Source organism: Dendrobates tinctorius, unplaced genomic scaffold (genome assembly GCF_039654945.1).
Source record: "Dendrobates tinctorius isolate UK_male_01 unplaced genomic scaffold, ASM3965494v1 ptg000128l, whole genome shotgun sequence".
NCBI lineage: Eukaryota > Metazoa > Chordata > Amphibia > Anura > Dendrobatidae > Dendrobates > Dendrobates tinctorius.
In genome coordinates this window covers 16,442,861-16,455,320 of record NW_027361796.1, presented here as the reverse complement: position 1 = coordinate 16,455,320, position 12,460 = coordinate 16,442,861, and the positions used below count along the sequence as shown (strand labels likewise).

Genomic DNA, 12,460 nt, shown 5'->3' with positions numbered 1-12,460 from the left:
CCCATCAATGCCTTCTCTCCATCACCCCCATCATGGCCTTCTCCCATCACCCCAGGCATCATGGCCTTCTCTCCCCATCACGGTCTTCTCCTCATGTCCCCATCTCCTCCAGGGCTAGGCTCCACCTACACAAACACAGACAAACAAAAAAACAGACATATATGTACACACACAGACAGACATATATATACACACACACCACCTCTCTCCTCTCACCTGTCCACAGCATCGCCCGCGCTTCCTTGCTCTGACACAGCAGCGGCGCGCTCCTCTCTGTGTCAGTCAGAGACAGGAAGCGCGGGCGGTGGGCAGGAAGCTGGACGCAGTGGACGGGTCCTTGCAGCTCCGCTCCTGCTATTCCCTCTATAGCAGGAGCGGAGCTGCTTGGATCGCTCCCTGGCCGCCGCTACACGAGGGCAGTATAAGAATTGCTGCGCGCCGCCCCAGCCCCCGCTACGCCACTGACCGCCCCTGGCTCCCCTTTTGTCCGCGGACCGGTAAGGGCACTGCAGCAGCCCGGTGCTGGACCGCGGACCGGCGGTTGGGGACCCCTGCTCTAAACTATTAAAAATAAATATATATTTACCGTATGTATTTTTCTTTAAGGGATTGAGTCACATACATTTACATTTAAAAAAAAAACAAACCATTAAATACCACATACAAGGGACAAATATCGTCACACCATGACCAGACCACATATTACCACCATATAGTCACAGAATAAAACCACATACAAGGAACAAATAATGCCGCACCATGACCAGACCACATATTACCACCACATAGTCACCAAATAATACCACATGCAAGGAACAAATACCGCCACACCATGGCCAGACCACATATTACCACCAGATAGTGACTGAATGCTACAATACTGATCATTAATTAAAAACACAATACTAAGTGCAATTGTATACAGGAACTCTGTATTTACTGTCAGTGTACAGGTAACACATTGACTCACCAGTGACGTCTCTAGCTGAAGTACTTCATCTTTGCTTTTCTTTTTCACCCAGCACAGACTGCCATCACTTCTTCCAGCCAGGACTCGTCACTGCATGAAATAACACAGTTACCTAGAGTACGGCTTCCAGAGCACATTCCCCACTTTTTCCCTTCTACACTACACATCTGAATACAGATGTGCACCCACCATTAATACATAATTGGTTATTATGCAACCCACCATTCCAAATATAAATTATAATCCACCACTGTGCACCCACTAACTATAAATGCCACTTTCCCCATTTAATACATAAATTAGCACCTGTACTCTTTCCCCCAATTCATTACCAGGCACTTCAACCTCCCACTATGTAACTCCTGCTCTAACCCTAACCCCGATTCATTATATTTACATGCCCCTCCCTCCTCAATTCATTGTCATGTCTTTCTCTCCCACCCTCTATTCATTATCAACTGCTCTACCCCACATTCAATACATCACTTACTCCCTCACACTCAAAATTCTTTATTTGTTCTCCAGATAGATCATTTGCTCTCCTCACCCCCCACCTTTAATTCATCATTTGCTCTCCTCACCCCCTCACCTTGAATTAAATTGCTGTGCCCCGTCACTCACACTGAATTCATCATTTGCAGTCCCCCATCCTCTCCCCCACATCATCATTTGCAGTCCCCCCATTTTAATTTGAAGTCCCCTTACTTCATCCGTTGCAGTCCCCTATCACCCCTCACTTCATCTGCAGTGCCCCTTCATCATTTGCAGCCCCCTATCCCCCTTCCATTTCATCATGTGCAGTCCCCCTTACCCCCCACTTCAGATTTCAACATCCCCATTGCTCTTCCCCTCTCATCATCTGCTACTCACCTTTTATCTCTAACCTCCTCATTTGGCCTTTCGCAGCTTACTAATTCTCCAACGCATGAAGACGGAAACTCCCTCGACTTGGTCTTCTCTCGGCTTTGTGCAGTGGATGATTTTGCAAACTCCCCTCTCCCGCTCTCTGACCACAATCTTCTTTCATTCTCTATCAAGAACTGCCAGGCTGCTCAGGTCACCCCCACTGTCCAGACTTATAGAAACATACAGGCCATTAACACCCAGAAACTTATGAAGAACTTGCAGTCTTCATTGGCCCCTATCTCCTCCCTCTCATGTTCTGATTCTGCATTGAAGCATTACAATGAAACACTTCAAACTGCCCTGGATGAATTTGCACCCCCTATAAATAAAACACCACAACGCAGACGGCGACAACCCTGGCACACGGTGCAAACACGTTTCCTGCAGCGGTGCTCCAGGTGCGCCGAACATCTGTGGAGAAAATCCAATCTACCCGAAGATTTCATCCATTTTAAGTTTATGCTTAGAACATACAACACTGCCCTTCACCTCTCCAAACAAACCTATTTCAACACCCTCATCACCTCACTGTCCAATAACCCGAAACGTCTCTTTGACACTTTTCATTCTCTACTCAATCCAAGAGTACAGGCCCCAACCACGGAGCTCCGAGCTGACGATCTGGCCAATTACTTCAAAGAAAAAATTGACCAGATCCGACAGGAAATTATCTCCCAATCACCTCATACCATGCACTGTCCTCCCTCCCCCACTGCATCTAACTCACTCTCTGATTTTGAACCAGTCACAGAAGAAGAAGTAAGCAGGCTCCTTGCATCTTCTCGCCCAACTACTTGCACCAGTGACCCATTTCCGTTACAGCTCCTCCAGTCCCTTTCCCCTGCTGTCACCCCTCACCTAACTAAAATATTTAACCTCTCTCTCTCTTCTGGTATTTTTCCCTCCTCATTTAAGCATGCCATCATACATCCACTACTTAAAAAACCATCCCTCGACCAAAACTGTGCCGCTAACTATAGACCTGTCTCTAATCTTCCCTTCATCTCTAAACTCCTGGAACGCCTGGTCCACTCCCGTCTTATCCGCTATCTCTCAGAAAACTCTCTTCTCGACCCTCTCCAATCCGGTTTCCGCTCTTTACACTCCACTGAAACTGCCCTCACTAAAGTCTCTAATGATCTGCTAACAGCTAAATCAAATGGTCACTACTCCATGCTAATTCTCTTGGATTTCTCTGCAGCATTCGACACTGTGGATCATCAGCTCCTCCTCACTATGCTCCGTTCCATTGGCCTCAAGGATACCGTTCTCTCCTGGTTCTCCTCCTATCTCTCCGACCGCTCCTTTACTGTATCTTTTGCCAGTTCCTCCTCCTCTCATCTTCCCCTTACTGTTGGGGTCCCCCAAGGATCGGTTCTAGGCCCCCTCCTCTTCTCCTTGTACACTGCCCCTATTGGTCAAACAATCAGTAGATTTGGTTTCCAGTACCATCTCTATGCTGATGACACCCAATTATACGCTTCTTCTCCTGACATCACGCCAGCCTTTCTAGAAAACACCGGCGATTGTCTAAACGCTGTGTCTAATATCATGTCCTCATTATATCTGAAACTGAACCTGTCAAAGACTGAACTCCTGGTGTTTCCTCCCTCTACTAATGTACCTATACCCGACATTGCCATTTCTGTGTGTGGTTCCACTATTACTCCCCAGCAACAGGCCCGCTGTCTTGGGGTCATACTTGATTCCGAGCTTTCCTTTGCCCCCCACATTCGATCACTGGCTCGCTCTTGTCATCTGCACCTCAAAAACATTTCTACAATTCGACCTTTTCTTACCTTTGACTCTGCAAAAACTCTTACTGTTTCTCTTATTCATTCTCGTCTCGACTATTGTGACTCTCTTCTAATCGGTCTCCCTCTTACCAAACTCTCCCCTCTCCAATCTGTCTTGAATGCTGCAGCCAGGATCATATTCCTCACCAATCGTTACACCGATGCCTCTACCTTGTGCCAGTCATTACACTGGCTACCCATCCACTCCAGAATTCAGTATAAACTTATTACCCTCACTCACAAAGCCCTCCATGGCTCAGCACCACCCTACATCTCCTCCCTTGTTTCAGTATACCACCCTACCCGCGCCCTCCGTTCTGCTGATGACCTGAGGTTAGCATCCTCAATAGTCAGAACCTCCCACTCCCGTCTCCAAGACTTTACACGTGCCGCGCCAATTCTTTGGAATGCACTTCCCAGGTCAATACGATTAGTCCCCAATCCCCACAATTTTAAGCGTGGCCTGAAAACGCATTTATTCAGACTGGCCTACCACCTCAACACATTAACCTAATCTATCCCTGTGTGGCAGAGCCAAAAGTTTTACCATAACCAGGTTCCCCGCATCATTCTCCCACATGCTTTATGCATCCATTAGCCCTCTGTGTCCGTACTGTCACACACCTAACATTATGGCTGGTCCATACAATCAGGGCAACTGTTACCACCCACCTTTCGTGTCTACCTCTTTCCTCATAGACTGTAAGCTTGCGAGCAGGGCCCTCTTTCCTCTTGGTATTTGTTATAATCTACTGTATGTGATTATTGTTATGCTGTAATGTCTATTGTCTGTACAAATCCCCTCTGAAATGTAAAGTGCTGCGGAATATGTCGGCGCTATAAAAATAAAATTTATTATTATTATTATCATGTGCAGTCTCCCTTACCCCCCACTTCATCATGAGCAGCCCCACTCCCCCATCATCATGTGCAGTCCCTCTTACCCCCAATTCATCCTGTGCAGTCCCTCTTACCCCCACTTCATTCTGTGCAGTTCCCCTTCATCATGTGCAATCCCCCTTACCCCCATCATCAAGTGCAGCCGCAGTCCATCATGTGTAGCACCGCTCCATCATGTACAGCCCCACTTCATCATGTATAGCCCCACTCCCCCCACTCCATCATGTACAGCCCCACTCCCCCTTCATCATGTGCAGCCCCACTCCATCATGTACAACCCCACTACATGTGCAGCCCCACTCACCCCCCCTCCATCATGTACAGCCCAATTCACCCCCTCCATCATGTGCAGCTCCATTCACCCCCTCCATCATGTACAACCCCCGCACCCCCTCCACCATATGTAGCCCCATTCACCCCCTCCATCATGTGCAGCCCCATTCACCCTCCTTCATCATGTACAGCCCCCGCACCCCCCTCCATCATGTGCAGCCATATTCACCCCCCTCCATCATGTATAGCCCCCGCACCCCCCTCCATCATGTGCAGCCCCATTCACCCCCCTCCATCATGTGCAGTCATATTCACCCCCCTCCATCATGTACAGCCCCCGCACCCCCCTCCATCATGTGCAGTACCATTCACCCCCCTCCATCATGTACAGCCCCCGCACCCCCCTCCATCATATGCAGCCCCATTCACCCCCTCCATCATGAGCAGCCATATTTACCCCTCCATCATGTACAGCTGCCCCATTCACCCCCCTCTGCCCCACTGAATTCATTAAAAAAAAAAAAAAACAGTTTCCCATACTGACATCACAGTCGCTCCCCAGCAGCTCCTCTCTGCAGCCAGCATCCAGGTGCATGTCGGCATCTGTGTGATGACGTCATCGCGTAGGCCCGACACCTGATCCGGAAGTAGACAGGGAGCGGGAGCTGCGCAGCTGTCAAGGAGACGGCCGTGCACAGCTCCCGGTCCAATACACTGTGATGCGGGCGGCTGTGTCTGCTGCTGGCCGCATCACAGAACAAAGGGCACGGCAACACACAGTACCGGATCGCAGCTGTGAATCTCCCCGGTTCTGGGAACCGGCTGCTTTTTTAACAACCGGTTCCACTGAACCGGGGAGAACCAGCTGAATCCCACCCCTGCATATAATGCACCATTTTATAAAGGGAATCTGTCAGTAGGATCAGCCCTCCTAAGCCTTTTGTAATGGCATGTAGCTCATAGGAAGCTGAATAAAGTGATACATTGATATCTGCGCTCCGATGTCTTATTCCAGAGAAGTCTACGTTTTTATTATATGTAAGGGCAGAGCAGAATACTGCAGTGCGCAGGCGCTGGACCTCTCCGGGCGCCTGGGCACTGCAGGACTCTGCTCTGCCCTCAACAGGGCAGAGCAGTGTGCCTGCGCCGGAGCCACGACAGGAAGGGAAGAAGAGGACGGCATTGTATGAAGATGGGAGGTGCCGGACCGGACGGCGACACCCATTGGACCGGACCGGAAGCCGGGGTGAGTATAATCTAACTCTTTTTTTCTTATCTTTCAGGTTACATCGTTGGCTTATCTACAGCATTACAGAATGCTGTAGATAAGCCACTGTTGATGATGCCGGCAGCTCATAGTTCAAAAAAAGGGTGACAGATTCCCTTTAAGGGTACAGTGGGTACATAAAGTATTCAGAACCTTTTAAATTTTTCACTCTTTGTTTCATTGCAGCCATTTGGTAAATTCAAAAAACTTCATTTTTTTTCTAATTAATGTACACTCTGCACCCCATCTTTTTTGAAGAAACTGAAATGTACAAAGTTTTGCAAATTTATTACAAAAGAAAAACTGAAATATCACAGACCCTTTGCTCAGTATTGAGTAGAAACACCTTTTTGAGCTAGTACAGCCATGGAGTTTTCTTGGGAATGATGCAACAAGTTTTTCACACCAGGATTTAGGTATCCTTTGCCATTCTTTCTTGCAGATCCTCTCCAGTTCCGTCAGGTTGGATGGTGAACGTTGGTGGACAGCCATTTTCAGGTCTCTCCAGAGATACTCAATTGGGTTTAGTTCAGGGCTTTGGCTGGGCCAGTCAAGAATGGTCACAGAGTTGTTCTGAAGCCACTCCTTTGTTATTTTAGCTGTGTGCTTAGGGTCATTGTCTTATTGGAAGGTGAACCTTCAGCCAAGTCTGAGGTCAGAGCACTCTGGAAGAGGTTTTCATCCAGGATATCTCTGTACTTGGCCACATTCATGTTTCCTTCAATTGCAACCAGTCATCCTGTCCATGCAGCTGAAAAACAGCCACATAGCATGATACTGCTACCACCATGTATCACTGTTGGGATTGTATTGGGCAGGTGATGAGCAGTGCCTGGTTTTCTCCACACATACCGCTTAGAATTATCACCAAAAACTTCTATCTTCATCTCATCAGACCAGAGATTCTTATTTCTCATAGTCTGGGAGTCCTTTGTGTTTTTTAGCCAGATCTATGTGGGATGTCATATGTCTTGCACTGAAGAGAGGCTTCCATCGGGCCACTCTGCCATAAAGGCCCGACTGGTGGACGGCTGCAGTGATAGCTGACTTTGTGATCTTGGGGTCTGAATACTTTTCGCACCCACTGTATGTGCAAACGTTCAGCTTTGCAGCGGCAAAAATGTGCCAAAAATACTGGTGCTAACAGTTTGAGAGCTGCATTAAATAGAAGCGTTTAAGGGCGTTTTGATGTGTTTTGAAAAACATTGCAAAAATGCCAAAAGATTTGACAAAATGTATATTTAAAGGTGCTCCAAATCTGCAAGGAAAAAATAAGCAGCATGTACATGTGATTTCAGAAATTCCATTCACTTTGTTGTTACAGTAAAACAATAACTGGCAAAAATGCACCATGTGACCATATCCCAGTGATCACCAAACTGTGGCTTGGGAGCCGAAGGTACTGTAGCTCTTGGAGCCATGATATGTGGCTCTCAGCTGTTTGGTAACATTGTGCATCCTCATCTTTTGGCATCACAGACTTGGCCCAATCTTGGACCTCCTCATACCTAACAGACTAGACATTCAGCATCTCTCACTCATACACCACCTCTTCATCTCGCCCCTATCTGTTGATGTCCCCCAAGGTTCAGTTCTAGGAGCCCTGCTCTTCTCTATCTACACTTTTGGCCTGGAACAGCTCATCGAGTCTCATGTCTTTCAGTATAATGTCTATGCTGATGACACACAGATCTATCTCTCTGGACTCAATATCACCTCCTTACTAAGCAGAATCTCACAATGCCTGTCTTCTATTTCATCTTTCTTCTCTGTTAGATTTCTAAAACTTAACATGGATAAAACAGAATTCATCATCTCTCTCAAACCCCTCAACAGACCTATCCATGAAAGTCAATGGCTGCCCACTCTCCCTAGTTCCACAAGCTTGCTGCCTATGGGTAACCCTTGACTCTTATCTCTCCTTCAAACCACATATCTAAGCCCTTTCCACTTCCACTCAAAAATATCTCCCGGATCCACACATTCCTCAACCAAGAATCTGCAAAATACTAATTCATGCCCTCATCATCTCCTGCCTCTAACACTCTTCCACCCCTCCAGTCTATCCTAAACTCCCCTGTCAGACTAATCTACCTATGCTCCCGCTATTCCTTGGCATCTCCTCTCTGTCAATCCCTTTACTGTTGTCATGGTTAGGACATGGTTAATGTCCTGTTCTCACAGGGTTAACTTTTGCCAGCCTCTCTTTGGATCTGGGAGGGGTATTTATACTCACTCCAGACTAGCATTCTCTGTCAGCTATACTGTTATTCTGGCTGTGTGTCTGACCGACCCCCCCCCTGCTGTGCGTGTACTGCATTGCTTGTTTGATTCCCGTGTATGACCTGGCCTGTCCCCTCACTCTGAACTCCGTCTCACGTTTTAGGTACTATTGTCTTCTCTGGTTCTGACCTCCTGGCTTGGCTATTGTTGCTTCGCTACCGTTTGCCCCTATTGTACCGTCTATTGCCCGTTCTGGTTTCCTGATCTATTGCTACGTCCTGACTATCCGCTCTGTCTAACCCTTTGGTACTGTCCTGCTATCTCATGCATTGACCCCGGCTTGATCTGGTTTCCGCCCCTGTCTATGCCCCTTAGTAACTTGTCCCGTAGTTACCTTTCTAGGAGTTTCCCTGCAGCTCCTAGGTCTGTGGAGCTTAGGCCTCGCCCCCAGCAGTCACATGCTTCAGGTCCTCATAGTTTGAAGCACGCATTGTCACCGCTGCTGCCCTGCTCCACAGGTATCTTTGAGCACGGTTTTTTGTACTCAGGACATGCGCACTGGCTCAGTGAGTGAGTGTTGTGCGGTGTTCCTGACATTACTGTCATGGTTAGGACATGGTTAATGTCCTGTTCTCACAGGGATAACTTTTGCCGGCCTCTCTTTGGATCTGGGAGGGGTATTTATACTCACTCCAGACTAGCATTCTCGGTCAGCTATAATGTCAGGAACACCGCACTACACTCGCTCACTGAGCCAGTGCGCATGTCCTGAGTACAAAAAAAAGTACTCAAAGATACCTGTGGAGCAGGGCAGCAGCAGTGACAATGCGTGCTTCAAACTATCAGGACCTGAAGCATGTGAATGCTGGGGGCGTGGCCTAAGCTCCACAGAGCTAGGAGCTGCAGGGAAACTCCTAGAAAGGTAACTACAGGACAAGTTGCCAAGGGGTATAGACAGGGGTGGAAACCAGATCAAGCAGGGGTCAATGCACGAGATAGCAGGACAGTACCAAAGGGTTAGACAGAGCGGATAGTCAGGACGTAGCAATAGATCAGGAAACCAGAATGGGCAATAGACGGTACAATAGGGGCAAACGGTAGCGGAGTAACAATAGCAAAGCCAGGAGGTCAGAACTAGAGAAGACAATAGTACCTAAAATGTCGGACGGAGTTCAGAGTGAGGGGACAGGCTGGGTCATACACGGGAATCAAACAAGCAATGCAGTACACGCACACCAGGGGGGTCGGTCAGACACACAGCCAGAATAACAGTATAGCTGACAGAGAATGCTAGTCTGGAGTGAGTATAAATACCCCTCCCAGATCCAAAGAGAGGCCGGCAAAAGTTAACCCTGTGAGAACAGGACATTAACCATGTCCTAACCATGACAACTGTCTCCCCATTGCCCAGAGTCTCCAGTTCAAAGCCCTAACCTTGGCATACAAAGCCATCCACAACCTGTCCCCTCCATACATCTGTGACCTAATCTCCCGGAACTTGCCTGCATGCAACCTCCAATCCTCACAAGATCTCCTTCTCTATTCTCCTCTTATTTCCTCTTCCCACAATCTCATAAAAGATTTTTCCTGTTCATCCTCCCACCTCTGGAACCCTTCAAAAACTGCAGTAACCCTCGTTTCACCATACCGTTGCATGACCAGCTCTGTCCTCACCTCACCTACTGTATCCTCACCCATCTCTTGTAGACTATGAGCTCTCCTGTACAGGGTCCTCTCTCCTGTACCAGTCGGGACTCATGTTGTTCAAGATTATTGTACTTATTTTTTGTTAGGTATATCCCTTTTCATATGTAAAGCGCCATGGAGTAAATGGTGTTATAACAATAATAATAATGTGCATGTTCTTCATATTCAGATACATCATGTTGTTACGTGATTTTTGTCTATTAATGTTTTGTATTTTCTTGTGTTTCTTCATGCTCTCCCTAAGGAAGCTGAGCTTAAGTCATGTTAGATTCTTACTATTTGCAGGAGCTTTATGAAGAAGAGGTATTAAATATTTTTCATGCATGCATTTTACATTTGTGTATACTTTTTAGCAATAGTGTATGTTACATTTTAATAGACAGCACCATTTTTATAAAGCATGTGAGTAAACAATGAGTCATATGTTTGAGCATTTTTCATGGTTATTGCAATCAAATTAATTTTATTCTAGAACGCCATGCATGAATTTCATAAGGATTGGAAGCTTTCAGGCATACAAAGAATTTTCTACAATAGTCTAGTTGAGGAGCTGGGAAGTTACGGATCTGAGGATGGAAAATTTACCTGGCCAACCAGTGTGGCAATAACTGTAGATGATGATCTTGTTATAAAAGACAGTGGCAATCAAAAAATTCAGATCTTCTCCCCTGAAGGTCATCACAAGCAAACATTTACTTATGGTTCTGAAACTATCAACTGCCTTGGAGATGTGGTGTGTACAGAAGAAGGTCTTCTACTGGTGTCAAATGGATATAAAGGTATTAAAGTGTTTTCCAAGGAAGGAGAAATGATCCATCTTTTGAAGTCCTCTAAAGCAGATTGGAAACATTCCTACGGACTGGCAATTCTAAACTCCACCAGTATTGCTGTGACAGACTGGACAGATGAGGGTAAAGTACACATTGTTGGAGTGGACTGGAGAATGAACGCTATTGTGAAAACCAATGTTGTGGATGGTCTTCGAAGGCCAGAACATATTGCAGTTAGTAAGGTATGGCCTTTCATTGATGTTTTATAATTCAACTTTACATTTATATTTTAGATTAAGATAAAAGGTACATAATCATATTACAAATAAGAAAAAGTGGAAAGTTAATAAGTAATAAATCAACAGTAGATATAATGCTCGCCACAATTTTGCAGCTTTCCTAATATCCGTCTCAAAGTGGACTTTATCTATTATGATCAAAAGATATGACACCGTATAAAGTACAGTATGTAGTAAAAGTGCTGTTTACTTAAAGAATGATCTTATTTTTATTCAATTAATTTTTATCAAAGATTTTTTTTAAATAATAACAAAAAGAAACAAAAAATAACCCCCCATCCTCCATCCACACCTCCACTCTTGCTGCAAATTTTCACTATTATACAAATATTGTCAATGAGTGTGATAAAAAAAATCGAAGAGTCTTCCTTTAATTAATAACCAGTAAAGGCTAGGCAGACAGCTGCAGGCTGATATTATCCCCATCCCAGACTAAAAACATCAGCTCTCGGCACCCTAGAAATGGCGCATCCATAAAATGCGCCAAATCTGGCACTCTTCCCATTTTCCCTTGTGGGGTGATAGTTTTGGGGTTGAAGTCACCTTTGTATTGTTAGGTGACATCAAGCCCAGGGATTAGTAATGGAGACATGTCTCTAAAATGCCCCCTTTACTAACCTCATAGTGAAAATGTGAAAAACATTACACCCAGAATAAAGTCCATTATTTGAACAAATGACAAACTCCTTTATTGACACTAAATTAACCAAAAGCAGTTATACTCACCTTATAGCTAATCCACTGAAGCCAATGTCTCCTGTAAAAGAATTTAAAATAATAACCATATTCCTCACCTTTCCGATGAGAAGATAATAATCAGTTGTCCCAAGATGCGTCTAGCCCTGCTACATCTAGATGGCAGGCTGCATTGTTGCATGATGCGACTATACAGCCTGCCATCCAGCAGAAACACTAAGCTGCACATGCTTGCTCAGCTCAGTGCCTCATGATGACGTGCCAAAGTTGAGTGGCCAGAATTGCAAAATTTGGCTTGGTCAATAAGGGCAAAATTGATTTGGCCACTATGGAGTAAAACTAGATAGCCATACCACACAAAATGCATACGGTAATAAATAACATTTCATTTATCTATATTATGATTATGTAAGCTTAATTTTTCAAACATTCTTTTATTTTGCTAGGATGTTAAAAGGGTTAAAATTTAGCAGCAAATTTTTATAGGAAATTTACAAATCCTATTTTTTATGGACATATTCATTTTTGAAGTGACTTTATATATTGGAAAAACCCAAGAAATAATATCGTTTTAAGAACTGCACCTGTGAAATTATCCTAAACTGCAGTCAGAAAATTTGTTAACCCTTCAGGCGCTTCACAGGATTGATGGC

General features: G+C 45.5%; 1 protein-coding gene across 1 annotated transcript in view; it reads left to right on the top strand.

Moving 5' to 3' along the window:
* Positions 1-12,460, top strand: part of LOC141047570 (E3 ubiquitin-protein ligase TRIM32-like) — a 38,606-nt gene that overhangs the window by 9,517 nt on the left and 16,629 nt on the right. The window contains exon 2 of the mRNA XM_073542691.1: positions 10,515-11,054. Coding sequence (XP_073398792.1) covers positions 10,521-11,054 — 534 coding nt within the window. The 5' untranslated portion in view covers positions 10,515-10,520. The remainder of the gene's footprint in view (positions 1-10,514; positions 11,055-12,460) is intronic.